The following is a 19165-nucleotide window of genomic DNA, read 5'->3' on the forward strand; positions in this document are numbered from 1 at the left end:
ATAGTTAAACTATATTCTTGAACAATAAACAATTCTATGAACAACATACCATGTCAGTTCAGGAAAAGATAATTTTGGCAATTCGCAATTTGATTCTGTTTCTAATTGCGAATAACATAGCCGACAGATCGCCCGAATAGCTGCGCAAGCATTAACCACTCGTCTCTCAGTGCCATAGCCAGAAGAATTGCGGAACTAACTATTTGCAGCCGAAACCAATACCTTTTGTCTTAAAACAGTAACTCCTCAGCATATTTGAAAAAAAAACGGATGAAATTTACACCACTCATTGCAAGGAAGATTTGAGCATTGACATAATTCGAACAAGCTAGCAAGATACTCACCAGATTGCCAGAAAATAGCCGTCAATGATTCCCATTACCCCGATTGGGATTATAAAAGAAAAATTCCAATTTGTAGAACAAAAAAATTTAAAAGTGAAAACTATTTTGATGTCATTCTGTAGCTGGGCTCAATCCTGTTTCTTACCGACGATATAGAGGTGCTAGAATCAACACCAGTGAGCAATACAGATGGTAAAAAAACTTATAAGAACGAAGTTGAAGAAAATGGCATGTAAAATTGGGCTTTATGGGTTTATCCCGTTTCAATTTTCGCTTTAGTTTATCGACATTGACTTCGTTCACTTACTAGAGAAATCGAAAGATTTTAAGCAAAAAATGTTGAGCAAGCTGTAAATTACGGTAAAAGTGAAGCAACAATGAAAAAAAGCGCATGCCGTTATAATATCGAGCAGAGATGGAGGCTGCTACTAAAACAATTACGACATCAATCAGTAACAAAAAACTCCCCATGAAAACAGCATAACTTTGATAAAAACAACTCTCTGAAATATGATATCGCATAATTTCATATTCATAAAAACAATTGATTATGTTGAAAAACGGCCGAAAATTATGGTCGGTCAAATACTGATAGGCTAAAAAATTGAGAGGACTGAAAAGTTTCCCTGAAATGTCACGCTACTAGTCTTCAGTAGCTAGATCTCCACGATTAACTCTGCAAACTAAAAGACACATTGCTAAATCATAAGGCAGATAATACTCTCAGAAACTAAACTGTATTTTTTGAAAACACAACTGAAATTTAGGACAGGATAACATTTTTCTATTTTGGAGTCACGTCAAAAAAGAAAAAAATAGGATATACTTCCACCTTATTGAAGATCAGACAAAATGCATTCAAACTATTGCAAAAGTTAAATTAATTCAATCAAAAGCCAAAAAAAAACAAAAAACTCAACACCAAAAAATTATCTAATAGCAAAAATTAAGGCCACAATAAAATTTTCAGTAATTAAAATTCAGTGAAAAACCGGAATTCTGGCAAATTCTCAGTGCCGCATAATGAAACGAAAAAAATTTCAAACTGAAAAAAAATGTGAAAACATCTAAGAAAAAGGCTAAAATCATTAAAACTTTTTACAAAAACTGACAAAAGCTGATCAAACAGAAAAATACACTCTCATTGTAAAAAACATTGTGAAAAACAAAAAAAAAAACAGACTACTTCTTAATTTTAGAAACTTGAAAATCAAACTGAAAAAAAAGTGAAAAAGAAAAATAAATACATCTCATTGAGTAGCATTCGATGCGTAGCCAAACAATTTAGCCATCCTCCTGTATCGATAAAAAAGTGCAAACAGAATCCAAAGAATCGAAACAAAGATTTTAGACATTAAAACATTATTAAAATTTCCCTTGAGAAGTCAAAAAATATTTTTTACACTTGAATTGCATTGTTAGGCTCTCAAAAACAAGCAAAAAATGGGCCAAGTAGACAAAAAAACCGCTAACAACGGTTATCTATTTGCGCCATTCTGTTAAAAAACACTTTTCAAATTCTAAAAGTCATTCAGTGAACGCAGCACATGATCAAAACATAGCCGGCAGATTGCCGGAAAATAGCCGCGATAGACAATTGTGGCCTTCCATGAATTGAAACAACTAAAGAAATAAGATCGACAGATCGACCACCAGTCCTTTGATAGACCACTAGACTTTTTGGGTTACATTCCGACTGTCATTTTTACGAGACACATACGCTCTAAGAGGAAAAAACCCTAATAGAAATAATATTCGAACTCAAAAACTCAAGACTAAAACTCAAGAATTCGGTGATATAAGTTTGGCACTACTTAGATGCACACTGTTGATCTTTAACTAAATGTTCATAAAATTTAAAGTTCCATAAGTGAGTTAAGAAGTCATTATTTAGTGAACTAAGTCACGCAATTGACCTAAAAGCAGAAATGACGACAAAAATTTTAATTGCAAAGCAAGAGAAGTCACTGAAGTCATTGAAAAAGTCAATTCGAAGAAGTCAGGTCGTAAGAATCATCGATGGAGACGACGAATTAAAAAATATAGCAGGACAAGTCCTGAAATACAATCCGAGTAATTGAATGAAAGACAGACCTAATGAACCTGACCAGCAGATCAATTGAACAATCCCAGGCAACAAGACAATCTCAAAAGTCGAGAACTAAAAGAGTCAAACAAACTAACCAAAAAAACAATCATTGCTAAAACCCTTGAAGCTTTTAACTTGAAGGCCATATATGACTCAATTCAAAATTATCATTAACTCACGCAAAAACCATGAAAGAGATGAATCTGCCACTAAATGTAGATAAACTGGACAAATATGACAAATGCATCAAGAAACTGAGAAGAGAAAATTTCAAGAAAATTTACAAAAATAGGGCTATAAAAAGGTCACAACATTTTTTTTTACTCTGGAGTTCTGTTTTCTAAACCGCCTACAACATTTAAAAACTTCCGTTGGCCAGTTGGCACTCAGAGAATGACAAAAAAATCGAAAAATTTGAAAACAATCGAAAATTTTAAACTGCAAGCTTTATTTTAAAAATTCCCTACAATTGCAGAATTAACAAAATGGAAACTATTTTATTTCCCCTAGAAACTATGTAGTATCATACAAGCAAACCCTATAAGAGGTTCCCTGGCCACTGAATAAAAATTTCAAAAATTTAAAGAAAAAAATGGCAACTTTATCAAAAAATTGGTGAAAGATATTAAAATGTTGAATACCATTCCATGGCCAAAAATGTTTTCAGTAAACTGTTAAAATTCATGAAGTTAAAATGTTTAAAACCACTTCATTACCACTATCAACTATGCAATAACCTATTATAAAACACCAGAGGTGCTTTTCTGACATCAAAGTCAGAAACAACTCAAAAAAATACCAAAATTTTCAAACAATTTGAAAAAATTAGTATAAATTACCGTGTTTATGTTTGCAGTAGCAATAGATATAGCGCTTAAAGTGGCCGTAAAAAACAATTACGTCTTTCAAAGGACCTTTATCATTTTTAATAAACCTCAATTTCAGACTGGTCTAACAAAAAATCCAAAAAAAATGACGAAAAGTGCTAAAAATTTCATTATTCTAGGCTCAAAAACTCCCAAAAATGACCTTTTAACCTTGAATTACGGCCTTCCCAGTAGCTTCACCACTCTGAGTACTTGAGGGACTACTAAACGCGGGCCTCTAATGAAACTTGATGCCCGCTGGGCTTTACCTATTTATCACGTTTTGAAAGCTCAAAGTCATGAAAACAGGTGTGAAAACATCTTACAAAACAGGTGTGAAAACATCTTACAAAAAATACATACAAAAAAGACAGAGCACCAATACAATCCAATTCTTGGATTGTAAAAACCATGATGTCCCCAATAATAGCCGCTATCGCTTCGCAGCTATTAAAAAACTTCTTTTGCTCAGCAAAAATTAGTTCACATGGCAATTTTACTCACTTTTGCTTTTAGGTCGAAGCGCCGCCTGAACGAATGGTACTTCCGGTAAAGAAGGCCTCAAGAAAACCAATACTCTTTGAGTCGTAAAAACCAGTAACACCCAAAAACCAGTATCGCCACAATATGACTAGGCTCAGCTTCGCTGCTAGAAATAAAGACTCATCCTGAATTTTAACTTTTCTTATAACCATGAGCGCTGACATCGCATTAACCTGGCTTCAAAATAAGTATTTTTTGCAAAATTTAATTTAGGCCGTTAATGAGAACTGACGGTCGGAGTATGATGACATCGTACCTCAATGTTCTGAACAGGGTTTTGTCTCTTAGCCAGTTGGAATGCCAAGTGGGACACTTGAAAGATGTCAGGTCGGTTTGAGGGTTCCACTTGCAACATGTACTCTAAACAGAACATCACAAATCATATACAGAGCCGTGGGAAAGAAAAACATGCAAACTGTGCTTACTTATTAGCTGGTGTATTTTGGGCGAATATTTTGAGTCTGTTGGGAAGTTGAGATTGGACGATTGGATGGCTAGAATCGACTCTCCAAATGGCAAAGTGAAGAAACACAGTTTATACAGTAAACAACCAAGCGCCTAAAACAAACATCTTTACAACAATAACTCGATACATCATCCATTATTGAGAAAAAAATTGTTCCTGAAACAGCCAGGAAGTCATTCTGCGGAAGCGAAACGAAAAAAAAACCAAACATAACCGACTAAACCTCGGAAGAATTGCTCTCGAACGACTAGTGGGAGCTCTAAATGAATTGCAGCCTGCTTCAGTGGGGGAAAAAATTTATCACGTTTTGAAAGCTCAAAGTCATGAAAACAGGTGTGAAAACATCTTACAAAACAGGTGTGAAAACATCTTACAAAAAATACATACAAAAAAGACAGAGCACCAATACAATCCAATTCTTGGATTGTAAAAACCATGATGTCCCCAATAATAGCCGCTATCGCTTCGCAGCTATTAAAAAACTTCTTTTGCTCAGCAAAAATTAGTTCACATGGCAATTTTACCCACTTTTGCTTTTAGGTCGAAGCGCCGCCTGAACGAATGGTACTTCCGGTAAAGAAGGCCTCAAGAAAACCAATACTCTTTGAGTCGTAAAAACCAGTAACACCCAAAAACCAGTATCGCCACAATATGACTAGGCTCAGCTTCGCTGCTAGAAATAAAGACTCATCCTGAATTTTAACTTTTCTTATAACCATGAGCGCTGACATCGCATTAACCTGGCTTCAAAATAAGTATTTTTTTGCAAAATTTAATTTAGGCCGTTAATGAGAACTGACGGTCGGAGTATGATGACATCGTACCTCAATGTTCTGAACAGGGTTTTGTCTCTTAGCCAGTTGGAATGCCAAGTGGGACACTTGAAAGATGTCAGGTCGGTTTGAGGGTTCCACTTGCAACATGTACTCTAAACAGAACATCACAAATCATATACAGAGCCGTGGGAAAGAATAAACATGCAAACTGTGCTTACTTATTAGCTGGTGTATTTTGGGCGAATATTTTGAGTCTGTTGGGAAGTTGAGATTGGACGATTGGATGGCTAGAATCGACTCTCCAAATGGCAAAGTGAAGAAACACAGTTTATACAGTAAACAACCAAGCGCCTAAAACAAACATCTTTACAACAATAACTCGATACATCATCCATTATTGAGAAAAAAATTGTTCCTGAAACAGCCAGGAAGTCATTCTGCGGAAGCGAAACGAAAAAAAAACCAAACATAACCGACTAAACCTCGGAAGAATTGCTCTCGAACGACTAGTGGGAGCTCTAAATGAATTGCAGCCTGCTTCAGTGGGGGGAGGGGCGAAGAGGGGGGGGGGGTGATGCATAAAAAAACACACGTTCACAATAATTGCTATGAACTTCGTTTATGAGCAATTAAAAAGAAACTATTTTTTGACCTGTGTGAATCTCTAAACTTCCATCGTTTGCGTTAATTTTCAAAAATTCGTTTTGGGAAGCCTGGTCACTTTTTCGTAATATCGATATCCCCACCATTATCGAACTGCACAAGATCTTTGCGCAATTATCTCCTCTCATGATACAAAAATGATCGAAAAGCACTGTATTTCAATTCGGTTTTACCGTGATAATACATATTGGTATACGTAATATTCAGTGTTTTCGATCTCAAACATTAAGAAGTCATTCCGCGATATTAAGTTTAAATTAAGTTGAAGTAAATTTAGTTCAAAGCAGTATTAAATTAGTTGGAAGCAGTATTTACCTAAATACTTCTTCTGGTTTGAACTTTTACAATTGAATCAAGTACTCCATGAGTGCTCTGCGCTAATAAAACAACTCACATAAAAGATAGGGTAGCAATTCTACATTGGAAACAAAAAATCGAATTCACTATAAAACGATTCAAAAAATCGAATTTCCCTATAAGACGTTCCTCATAAAACGTTAAGTGCAGCAACATCTTTTTCCGAAAACTGATTCAATCATTTTGACATTTAAGGATGCTCTGGGTCGTAAAACTGGGTGTGTGTCACCAAGACTTCTCAAAAAGAAGACTTTATAAAGAAGGAAACAATTTGACTTGTAAATAGAGACTTCTAAAGTTAAAGAGAATTACAAAGCAACTTAATAACGCGGCCTTCATCAGTTAATCCCGTTCTCTTTTGACAAAACGTTGTGATAGACAACAAATAAAAACGAGGACTCACATGACTATAATAACTATTACAAATGTCGTTTGAGAGCACTCTAAAGCTTAGAGTGTAGCAAACATTCGTTCCCATTTAATGCAGTAATTTTCGTATCACTTCGGCGCTGTGTTTGAGGCTCCCAAAAAATCAAACTAATATACCAAAACCAAGATTACAGAACGCACACAAGCTGTTGACAAAAAACAATGGCAGAAACTCTTTCGATGCAGCTTGACAAATAAATAACTTGATCGAAACTGAAGATAATTATATCTCTGGATTTTTGGCCTTCAATTCAATTCATTGCAATTTTGATTACCTGGTGTTCTGTGTTCAAGACATTTTTAGTTCATATTGCTTATCGAAAGATTACAAGTATTGGGAGAGCATTGGGAACCACGATAGATATATAACAGTGCTCAAAAATTGGACTTCACAAATCAAAAATTTCAATCACTTACAACTACTCTGTTCAAGTTGATTTGAGACATATCCCTGCAAAACCGCGGTACTCATCTGAGCATTTTGAAAGAAATTGGTGACAATTGAAAGCGATCAAAAGATGCAAACAGAACTTTCAATTCGCTAAATCAGCTGAAACCTATTATCTCATAGATCAAGTATATGGATTGTGAATTAGCCTTCGAAAAATTCCGTGCAACTGTCACAGTAAAATACAAAACTATGTATGTACCTATTAGAAAATGAAGCGCAACTTACTCCAAAAAAGACGAATAGAAAACAAAAATCATACTTGGCAGATTGCCGGAAAATAGCCGCCGTTGATTCCAATAAGCATGATTGGGATTGAACGAAGAATATATTGAAAAAAAAAAGATTTTTGTACAAAAATATTTTTTAAGTCCGATTTATTTTGATGGCATTTCGTAGTTGAACATACTTCTGTTTCTTAGAGAGAGGCTACAGGGGCTACTATCAACACCAATAAGCATTAGAGGTGGTAACTAAGACTTATAGGAACGACGTTCAAATAGCGGGCATCTAAAATTGGGCTTTATGGGTTTATCCCGTTTCTATTTCTGACTTCAATTTTTTATACCGACTCTGTTCATTTTGAATTGCTTTGCTGAGTAACTGATGTTCAAATTCACTTTCAGCAGAATGAGAGAGACTAGCCTAGAGAAGTCAAAAAGATTTCACGCAAAATGTCGAAAAAGCGGCAAAATGGTAAAGCGAAAAAAAGTTTGACGAAGTAAAAAAAACACGAGCGCAATAATAGCCGGCTGAGAAGATGAGGGCGGCTATTAATAAGCATTAGAGATGGTAACTAAGACTTATAGGAACGACGTTCAAATAGCGGGCATCTAAAATTGGGCTTTATGGGTTTATACCGTTTTTATTTCTGACTTCAATTTCTTATACTGACTCTGTTCATTTTGAATTACTTTGCTGAGCAACTGATGTTCAAAATCACTCTTAGCAGAATGAGAGAAGAGAGAAACTAGAGAAGTCAAAAAGATTTCACGCAAAATGTTGAAAAAGCGGCAAAATGAGGTAAAGCGAAACATTTTTTTGTTCGAAGTAAAAAAATTAGGAGCGCTATAATAGCCGGCTGAGAAGATGAGGGCGGCTATTAATAAAAATTTAGCATCAAAAAACATAAACCGACAAATGTCGGAAGAATTGCTCTTGAACGACAAGCGAGGCAATTTAATTCAGGGTCTGTAGCCAAAATCAATTTTACTTTGTGGGTGCAAAAATCTTTCCCCCAACGGGATTCGAAACATTGACCTCCCGATCCATAGCCACCCGCACTATCCACTGAGCTAAAAGTCATTTATTTTTGCTGTGGTGCACGCGATTATATATTAGCGACAAGCTTTACTTCGGAGTGAGAGCAATAGAGATGACTCAAAAATGATGAACGAAAGCAAAAGTCATTTAGAAGTCAAAGAATGTTCTAGAAAAATTTCCATTAAAAAGACCAACACGTTTACAATAGGTGCTATGAACTTCGTTCAAGATCAATTAAAAATGATTGTATCAAAACTACATACAGAACCAAAATCAACTAAACAGCACAAAAAGTTCAACAAAAATCTATTAGGGAAAAAGAAAATAACAAAATAATTTTTTTTCAAAAAAGTTTAACATCAAATGCGAGGAACAACTCGAGAAACTTCTTTAAAACCATTAGAATTTGACAGAAAAACAGAGCAGATTATGCTTTCAGGACACAGAAAAATGTAGTGGACTATTTTACCACTATTGGGGAAAACTCTAGCAGATAAAATAAAAACAGCTGGGAGAAGTTGCAATTTGAACAAAATTTGAATAGCATGTTTCTGACGGCAACTAATGAACAGAGATTTCGGCAAATGAAAACTTGAAAAACGAGCACAGTACTGTATGTGAAGGACTTGACAAATTTTTACTAAGAAACTGATGCCAATGTTCCAATACTTACAGAACTAGCTAATAAATTAATAAATGTTCTAAAAGCAGTTTTCCCGGAGTACCTGAAGAGAGCTAGTGTTGTACAACTTCAAAAGACTGGAAGTTTTGAGGAAGCGAAAAACTACAGACCTATCTATTAGTCTATTGCCAACAAAAGGTGAAGTTCTAGAAAAACATACTCAAATGAAAGTCAGTTTGGTTCTCGTAAAATAACTCTTGACGCCCTTGTAACTTTTTGGAAAATATCAGAGAAGACTGGAAAAGCAATAGAAACCCAATATTTACGCCGATGACAGTTTTCAAGAATAACTTCAGAGAACATAACCGACTAAACGACGGAAGAATTGCTCTCAAACGACTAGTGGGAGCTCTAATCAATTGCAACCTGTCGAGGGGTGGGGGCAAATGGAAGTTCAATAGTGGGCTTCAAATAGCCACATTAGAGGTTAACATATACCACTATTAAGATTTAAAGTGAAAAATGGCACCAGTTTCGGCGCATTTTTCATTTGACTTTGTATTAAATTGCCGCCAATTGAGTTCAGCTGCTTGAAATTGTGATTGAGAGAAAATTTTAGATCACGTAAAACGGAAAAAGTCAAGGGCGTAAAAGTCACTCGAAATTGTCAAGCAAAAATTTTGCATAAAAAAGACACACACGTTTACAATGATTGCTTCTCTACGGGAGCAATAAATAACAATTTTTTTGAATAATGAAGATATGTCCTCATTAATATACTGATATACACTGATTTTCTTTCTGCCATCTTCTCACGACCGCAAGAACCTTTTGCGACCTATCGAGTCGGTTGTGTTTCTGCTGTAATTTGGTTAGTTACAGTAATGCTCATAACCAGCTTGAAACAATTTATATCTATAATAGGAAAATAATGTGCAAAAAACTGAATTGAACATCTTGAAGGAGTAATTGAGCTAATGGTCAGTGAAGAAAAAGAATATCGTGTTGGATACCAGTATTCAAGGTCAACAACTGTAGAAACGAATACTAATTAGCGAATTAGCCTGTTATTATAATCAGGGATCTATCTAACTAACCCAAATGTCAGCTTTGATGGACACACTTTTCCCGGCGTATAAATCAGTCATCTCAGGTGCTCTGTAAGATAGTGTAGTGTACCTGAAACCACAACAAAGATTCCATGCAATAACAAACCAAACCAGACTACCAAAAAGAGATCCAAAGGAACTTCAGATATCACTATCTTACAATTACTAAACCGTTTAAGCTCTTTTAATCACTCAATGTCGCAATAATTGAGTCCTAATGAAACGTAAGCGCAGTAACATTTTAGTCCAAACAGCTTTTTACTGTTTTCAACATTTGGGATGTTCTGCGTCTTAAAATGTGTGCAATATTTGCCAATTACCAATTTCAGAGCATTTCTTCTTTACATAATTTCTTCAAAAACAAAGGCTGAAAAAACTTGAAGCTAAGGATTTATCATAAATTTCTAATACAACGAAAAGACCAAGTTTTTCAACGTCTCAGTTTCGACCAATTGGAGGTTTCAAATAATGGGAAAAACACCAGAGCTGGGTGCGGGGGTCATTAACTGCTCTGGGGTACTTCTCGTTACAGAATCCTCCAGCTTAGTAGGCATATTCTAGTAAAGTGATGCTTTCTATATTATTATTTGCTTAACCTCTAGTATCTCAGGGGGTAAAATTCTGGTTCAAAGTCTTTTATTCAACCAACTGATTTTAACTCTTTCCAACTTTAAAAAAATATCAATCCGGAGAAATACTAAGGAGAAACATTAAGGGGGTTTATCCGATAGAATTTTAGCATTATTTTTAAGATTTATCTCTAGAGCGATCATAATAGGAATTTTCCTAATAATGTTTAGGTTCAAAGCGCGGTTTCAAAGTTTCTTTTTTCAATTATTTTTTTAAGTGTTTTACAAGCTCTGACGATGAAAAATTGCACTGGGTTTCGAATGAATCAATTTGACAAAGAATGAGTTGGAATTGTATAATTTGCCAGAATGGCTAGCAGTCTGAGCAGCAACTTCTTGACCTGTGGGTTTCCAGCTCGCAAAAGTCGCTCGTTTGCAGTGGTGGTTTCTGTCGCAGTAGAATTGGTCGTTGGTAGCAGTGGTTTTGGTCTCATTCAGCAGATGGGTCTGGGCTGTCTTGCTTGCTAGAGTCTGGAGACACTTTGAGGAGCTTGCGGAGGAGATCGGTGAAATGGAGGTCTTGTCTCTCTTTGCATTGCTGGCGGAACTAGTCGAGGTCACAGTCAGTACCAGGTAGTCTGCGCAAAGATCACGGCATCAGCTACAATTTGGGTGACTGTTGTGAGGATTTCGGGGAGGTCTCTCACTGTGATGAGTCGGTTCTCTGATAGCTTGTCCTGGTAATTGAAGCAGCCCTTGTAGCCGGAAGCGTGGTCTCCATGGCAGTTGGCGCACTTGGGGTATCTCTGGGGACTGCGCAGTCAGCTAGCTTGAGATGAACTCCACATCTGATGCATCTACTTCTTGGGTGCACGCGTTCGCCGTGTGTCCAAAGTGTTGGCACTGATAGCACTGGATCAGGAGACGTCTTGTAGAAGAAGAAGAAGAAGAAGCAGAAGAAGAAAAAGAAGAAGAAGAAAAAGAAGGAGAGGGCTGGGCTTGTATTGATTCCACGCGTCGGTGATGGGTGAGCCCAATCAACAGGCCGCGACTGATCAGAAGGGTTACCCTGGTCTCGCATCTAGTGAAGGCTCTCAATAGCCGGGTTGGTGCTTGGGTGGCTCGACTTCGAATGCGCACTAGGTTCATCTTTGCCGGGTAGGTCTTGTTGATAACCTTGACCTCGTCCAGGTTCTTGTCCAGCCCTACTCCAACTATCACAAAGCTATGGTCCTTAGAATACTTGGTGCTATTGGTGGAAGAAAATGCTTCCGGACACGCGGTTTGGATAGCGGAGGGGGGCCTTCTTGAAAAAGACGTCACTTGGTTTAGGTCTCTTTGCAGCTGGAGTTGTGGTTTGCACTTCTTATGTCATCTTCTTGACTGTTGTAGTTGTGTTGTAGATGGTTGTAGTTGTGTTGTAGATGAATCCATTTGACAAAGAATAGATTGATTGATTTATAATGTGTTCAGTTAGCAGTGAACTGCTAATTGCGATTTCTCAGGTGGTAGTTTACACCACCTTTTAAACCGCGCTTTCACTTTGGTTTGCATTTGGGTTTGGTATTTTCGTTGGTTTCTTGTGGTTTATATTGAGTACTTGTCTGGAGGATGGAGGCAAAGAGATTGGTTTGGATGGAAAATTTGGTTGTGGAATTCCTTGAGTCTTTGTTATGTTTTCGTGGAAGGATGGAGGGGGCGTGGGAGTGACAGGAAAGGAGTTTCAGAGGAAGTTTGGGAGAGAGGGAGTGGGGGAGAGAGTGAAGGAGTAGAGTCTTTAGAGAAGAAGAAAGAAGGAAAAGAGAAGAAGAAGGAAAGAAAAGAGGCACCCTCAGTGCACCACCGACAGCCAGCCCTCCCTCTCAGAGGACGTGCAGTCGGCTTGTGCACTGAGAGTACTAAAGTTTGTGGTTTAAGCCTCTTTTTTAGGCGGTTATTTTCGCCTTTGCGGGGATGAGTGGTTGTTCCCGAGCGGGAACAGAGTGTGGGGCCAGTATGAATCAGTTTGACAAAGAATAAATAAATAGTGCGATGCATTTCTTAATTATACTTTCTATTTCCTTTTTTTCCAATCAGAATTTAGTTCATTCTATTAATAGATAGGAAATATTTTCTTTGAGTCTGAATCTTCATGAAAGTTTTCTTTGAGTGAATCGTCATGCTCGATAATATTCAAATATTACTTCCAATCATGAGAGGAACGAAATTCCTCAAACATATAATGTTCTTTAATGTAGTGGACATAAATAACCTATGGGGGTGACTACCATGAAAAAACCTCAGCTAAGGGGTGCCCGTCACAGCATAGATCTTTAGAGACATCAATATCGATGAACAATCGGGCGACATGTTGGAGTAGTTGTGCTTACTTTTTGATCTCTTCTTCCATAAAAGGAATGTTTGCGTCTGAGGCTGAGGGGTCCATGACCTTGTTCGTGGCACTTCCGAAGTCACACAACACATAAGTGCGACCATTGAAAAGGACATTCTCAACCTACAACAGAGAGAATAGGAATGATCTTTTATTTACAAATTGTGCTGATATCTAGCACGCTACTATGTAAAAATAGTTCACAGAAAAAGAATCTTTTCCGTTTGTGGCCCCCCTCCCCCCAGCTTAGTGGGTGCATATTATTTGCACCCCCCCCCCCAACGCACGTGCCTTATTTTTACACAATGAATTACTATTTAATGGCACGTTCTGTAACTGGGGTGTGCACAACGTACTGGAGGAGGGTGGCACGAACGGAAGAGATCCGAAAAAAGATAGTGAGATATTTTTTAATTAGGCAACATTTTCAGTGATCTATTCTGCCACCCCGCAGTGTTTTTGATGACCCCAAGTTTGAAACTATGCGCTTTTACACAGCCCGTGAAAACTAGCACGTGCGGCGGGGATATAAAACTGACCAACTAAGTTCGGTGACCAAAACAGAATAGATCACTTTTCAGTTAAAGATCACGCGTACCTTTTGCATTGCGACCCCATTACCATGCTTTACGCATGCACAAAATCATAATGAGTAAAAATTGCAGCTCCCTTTGAGCATATTACTTGATATGCGCCCACTATTAGCTGTGGTGACAGAGAAAATGTTGCAGAAAAGATTTCAAAGTGACTCAGAACCAAATAATAGCAACCATAAACGGACTAACTTCGGAAAAATTGCTCTTGAATAAAAGGCGCGGAAATTTAATTCAGAGGGGGCTGTAGCCTAGATAAATTTTTAGGAGTGCAAAAAAAATCCCGCTAGGGAGGGGTTCGAACCGCGGAACAGGGGCGCAAAACATATTATTAGAATTACCGGATCTTTTCCGTTTGTGCACCCCCCCCCCCTCCCAGTACGTTATGCCGCCCCCCCCCCCCGTTACAGAGCACGTGCCATTACATAGTAAATCATTATGTAAAAATATGGCACATGCGTCTGGGGGGTGCAAATAATAAGCGCCCATTAAACTGGGGGAGGGGGCACAAACGGAACAAAGATCCGAATTACCTTAATATCTCTGTGTATGATTGGAGTTTTGCAGTGGTGCAATCTGCTCAGAGCCTCACACACATCACAAAATATCCTCAAAACTTGGATCTCTGAAAAGTGTCCATGAGACGATGCTAGTTTGTTCATGTCTGCGATCACGCTGCCTGAAAATCATCCACTTGCAATTAACAAACATAACCGACTAAACGTCGGAGGAATTGCTCTCGAACGACTAGTGGGAGCTCTAATCAATTGCAGCCGGCTTCAGTCGGGGGGGGGGGAGGGAGGGAGGGAGGGAGGGAGGGAGGGAGGGAGGGAGGGAGGGGGAGCCTAACTGGGACTAAGAAGTTCAATAGTGGGCTTCAAATAGCCACATTAGAGGTAAACATATACCACTAATAAGATTTAAAGTGGAAAATGGCACTAGTTTCGGCGCACTTTTCATTTAACTTTTAGTACTAAATTGCCGCCAATTGAATTCAGCTGCTTGAAATTGTGATTGAGAGAGAATTTTAGATCACGCAAAATGCAAAAAGTCAAGGGCGTAAAAGTCATTCGAAAAGTCAAAACTGTCAAGCGAAAATTTTGCATTAAACAGACACGCGTTTACAATAATTGCTATGAACTTCGTTCAAGAGCAATTAATGAGAGGATACACGGGTAGTATCATTACCAGACATACACTTTATCACAGGAAGGTCAACGGTTTCCAGCACTCTGACGCAATAATAAAACGTACCTGGACAGAACTCTGTGAGAATGAGGACCTCGAACACATTTGGATCTCCGCCAGTTGCCACTCGGATGTGCGAATCCAAATGTCTCACTATGTTCTTATGTCCTGACAGGGTTTTCTGCAACCCATTAAAACAATGAAATACACAATAAAATTTTTGTTAAAAAAATTTCAAAATGCGGATTTTTTTTCATGGAAACCAGAACTCAGGAATCACCTCAAATACTTGGAATACTACTGATTTGTAAAAGTTAAATTTTAACTTTGTGATACCAAGTAATGCGTAATTTTGTACTGATTATAGTTTTTCTAGCCAGATAAGAGGCAGGGTTCGCCATTATTATTATTGAGATACACCATTTCGGTGAACAATTTCCATTATAGGCTGACCAATTTATTACCGGAAGAAGCGTTCCTGCAAATGAGGGGGGGTTACAGTAACAGCTTCTATTTCGATTTTCTATGTGCCATAAATCTTCACATACTAACCAAGATGGTAAGTTCTCTTTTGGCAACAACCAGATCCGCTTCATTGTTCACAAACATTCTCTTCAGAGCTCCCTTCTGCCCAGACGGTGTTCGTGCGAGAAACACTAGCGCAAATCCACCTGAGAACAAAACAACAATATTTTATAAACAAACCGGCCAACCTCGGACAAATTGCTCTCGAACGACAGGTTTGACAATTTCTTACATAGGGGGTTGTAGCCTAGGTAATTTTTTATGGGTGCAAAAAGAATCGGGCCAGGGTGGGGTTCGAAACCACTACCTCCGTGCAATAGACAGAAACACTAATCACTCGTCTATCATGGCCTTGTCATTCATACCTTATCTTACAGCCACATTTGTTTAAACAACCGAATTAGATTCTGAATAAGAGCAACTTAGATCACGCTAAATTGAAGAAGTCAAACGTGAAAGTCATTCTAAATAAAAATCGAATGTAAAAGAATGTTCGAACACCAAAACAGAAAAGTGAAAATTGTACATAAAAAGTCACAACCTTTACAATTGCTTCAAATTTTGTTCGAGAGCAATTACTAAAAAAAAAATATTACTCGTAGGCCTCCGTCACGTTTCGTGGCTATCCGCTCACTACAATTTGACCAAGAAATTCTTTAAGAGTGCTTCTAGTATTATCAGATACCTTGAAACGTATCGAATGTCTGAAAAATTGTTTAGGCTGAAAATTTCAAATGCGCTAGCCCCCTTTTGGTGGGTACAAGAGAATGCGAAAATTGGAGCTTTCCAAAGCTAACAAAAACGCCGGCAGATTTCCGGAATAGCTTCGAAATAGACTTGCGTACCGTATAATAGAGATAGAAACAAATAGAGATCAAAATTTTAAAAAAAATCGACGCTCAAAAACATTCAGCGATAATTAATAAAGCCGAGAAGCCTTTCCGTAGAAGCCTTTTCCATTGGGGACCTTTATCACACATTTGAGTTCCTTTGACGTTAAACTAATTCAAAATAAACTTATTTTAAAGTGCAAAAGTCATTTTATTGAGTGAGGTAAGTCACGTATGATCAGAATCTAATCACGCAAATAACCTAAAAACTTTCGCTAAAGCGAGTGAGAAATGACGTCACGCGGGCAAAAGCCGTTAATGAGCGAAAAAAGTCATTCAAAAAATTTGACATATTCAGCTTCGCTGTGTGAGCAATTGTAAAACTAAAGAGCTTCAGACGTCGAAACAAAAAAGAGCACCGCAATATAGCTCCTTTCAGCTTACAGATTCGCAGCTTAAAAAACAAATCTCGCAGTTATTGTACTGAGTCTCTTTGCTTGAGCAGTTGAGAGAAAGAGATCCAAAACAATGCATTCAGTGGAAACAGTGCTTCATTAAATCAGATTTTGAGCGTTCAATTATGGACTTCGGTAAAAACAAACATTGAAGAAAGCTCCAAACGAACTAAAATTAATAACAGCTTAACTATCAGATTAAACTTCAACAAATTAAAATTTCATAGCCTAAATTAGCCCTTCAAAAGCACAGCAACGACACTTTAAAAGCATAGAATCAATCAAAATACTTAAAAAAAAACAATCAAAATAGAACCTAAATTGACGCAAATGAGAAACCTCAAATTAAAATGTGTTCAGACTCCACTTTCTTTTATTGATTATGAGACTACTTTTAATACTTATACTAAAACCTCTACAGAACTGCTTTCAATTTTGGTGTGATCAAAATCAGCACCTTAATTGGACTTACTTATATCCGCAATAATAAACTAAATTATTGTTAAGTATCTGATATTATTAAGAATATATTTCAGGTCTTCGGATGTGGTTCCTGCAGTTTCCCAAAACAACGAATTCTAATAATCAATTCTCTTCTACATTCCATCTAAACTTTCTTCTTTCAAATTAAACAATATCTTTCTACAACTTCACTTCTAATCCAATCCTTCTAATGGTAAGCTATTCATTCAATAATAATTCATGCATTTTTCCACCAATAAGATTTAACTAAGTTTAAATAAAAATGGCTTAACTTTACATCCAGTCAAAGTTTAGACATTACTCTGCGCTTCTTTAATTTTGATGTTACACTGCTTATTAATTTATAAATTACTTCATTAAAGAATTTGAAACCACATTAACAAGACGGCATTTGGTGTTATGGTTTGTGTACAAGATTTTCGCATGCAATGGGTATCTATAATTTTTAATAAGTTAACGGTTATTAATCAGAATTGCGTATTAAGGCTTCGCGCGATTTGTTTACAAACAAGTTGCATATTGTCTAAGTCTACTGGAGCACTCTCTTGATTTGTCAGATTAAAGAGTTGTTTCAACTGTTGTTCACTCAAAACAATATTGTTGTTTGCAAGTTTACTCATAGGATGTAATTGTAAATACTGATGGTCAGCTGCAGAGACAACCAAAATCGGTTTTGATTCAATTCTCTTTTCACCAACCACCGATGTAATAACTCTAGCATAGCGTTGACGATAACATTGTAAAGCATACGTGAGTCCAAAGTGCAATAGTAATGAAATACAGAAAGAACAGAACCCAATCGTTAAGGACATTTTCCAAGTTCCAGCTTCTCGAAATTTGTTCTGAATACTTGGCCTCAAGTTCTTCATGTTTTGAATAATAGGTTCAGAGATTTCGTCTAATTTGACAAGCGATTTTCTGTGAAATTCGGGCACCATTAACATTTCTAATTGAACTTCTTCAATAATTTGTTTGCGAGCTTCAGACATTGATGAAATATGTGGAAGTTCTGATAAATCTGGTAGCTTACTGAAGAGATGCTGCAGAGGATCTGCTAGTTTAATGTCGATTTTTATCGCACTATCGTTTTTGCAAGAAAACATATCTGCTCTCAGTTCCATTGAACTAGTCTCGATTTTTGTTCCACATTTCAATTCTAACACACATACTTGACATCCAGGAAGCTTTGTTCGTTTAAGATGATCGGTATTTTTCAAATCGCTGAGAAAAATATCAAAGTTTTTGCTGGAAGATGTTATCAGCCATTTACCATTGCCAAGATTCTTTGCCTTTTCTTTAATAGGGAGTTTGACCGTTAAGATATTACAGTTTTGTAACGCTGAGAACTGATTGCCAATTAATAGTGAACCTAGACACGTGTTTTCTGCGGTTTCCAATGAGAATCCATTTATGCATACAGAAAAACTACTGGAGCCCACACAATTGTCAATTTGTGGCTGTGAGAGTAATGCTATGCGGTTTGTAGATTCAGCTATTGCAATGTAATTTGATTCCAATTCGTACTGAGACGCGTAACCATCTTCTCCTCCGTTGGGCATTGGCACTGGAGTTGCTCTATATAAGTTGAGAGCTGTCGAACCAGATGCAAAAGGTACTGCTAAGGTGAAAATCATTCCTGAATTGACTACAGCAACATTTGTTAAAATTTTTGTCTCGTAATACGTGAGAATCTGATTCGTTGGAATAGCAAGCGTCAATCTGTCTGTTTGGTGAACTTGGGTTAAAGCTACTTTTTGAAGAATTTCAAATAGCATCGATCGCGGTAGTAAAGACATCGGTATCACTTTGTTAACCATTGACATGACAGAATTCAGTAAATTTAGTTTGTAGGCGTAAACAGCAACTCTGTAAGCTTTAATTTCATTGTTAATTGCAAGAAGTGAAGCTGCCAAATTTGTTTGAACTTGTAGCATCTCGTCTCGTGCGTAGAAATACTGATTGCACGCCATTAAGCGTCTCGTGTTGTTGTTTAGTAGATCGATGGCACTGTTTAAAGTTATGGTATGGTTTTTCTGTGTTTCAATAAGAAGTGATTTCGTTTTGTGTATATCTTTCATTTGCGAAGCAATTATGAAAAATTTTTCGTTCAGTTTTGAGTTGACGTCAGTCCAGCGGTATTTATTTTCTTCTAATTCCTGCAAGGCATAGTCAATAT

General features: G+C 37.2%; 2 protein-coding genes across 2 annotated transcripts in view; both read right to left on the minus strand.

The window, feature by feature from the left end:
• The window catches only part of LOC142345572 (dynein regulatory complex protein 9-like), a 216791-nt gene that overhangs the window by 96381 nt on the left and 101245 nt on the right, over positions 1 to 19165 (minus strand). The window lies entirely within an intron of this gene.
• Positions 1 to 19165, minus strand: part of LOC142345571 (uncharacterized) — a 56450-nt gene that overhangs the window by 22029 nt on the left and 15256 nt on the right. The window contains exons 2-10 of the mRNA XM_075397674.1: positions 15249 to 15367; positions 14763 to 14877; positions 14042 to 14187; positions 12914 to 13038; positions 9964 to 10045; positions 5303 to 5435; positions 5133 to 5236; positions 4268 to 4400; positions 4099 to 4202 (exon numbers count right to left, since the gene is read on the minus strand). Of these exons, the coding sequence (XP_075253789.1) occupies positions 4099 to 4202; positions 4268 to 4400; positions 5133 to 5236; positions 5303 to 5435; positions 9964 to 10045; positions 12914 to 13038; positions 14042 to 14187; positions 14763 to 14877; positions 15249 to 15367 (1061 nt within the window). The remainder of the gene's footprint in view (positions 1 to 4098; positions 4203 to 4267; positions 4401 to 5132; positions 5237 to 5302; positions 5436 to 9963; positions 10046 to 12913; positions 13039 to 14041; positions 14188 to 14762; positions 14878 to 15248; positions 15368 to 19165) is intronic.

The sequence above is a fragment of the Convolutriloba macropyga genome, chromosome 9, assembly GCF_964194025.1.
Source record: "Convolutriloba macropyga chromosome 9, txConMacr16.3, whole genome shotgun sequence".
NCBI classification, from domain to species: domain Eukaryota; kingdom Metazoa; phylum Xenacoelomorpha; order Acoela; family Convolutidae; genus Convolutriloba; species Convolutriloba macropyga.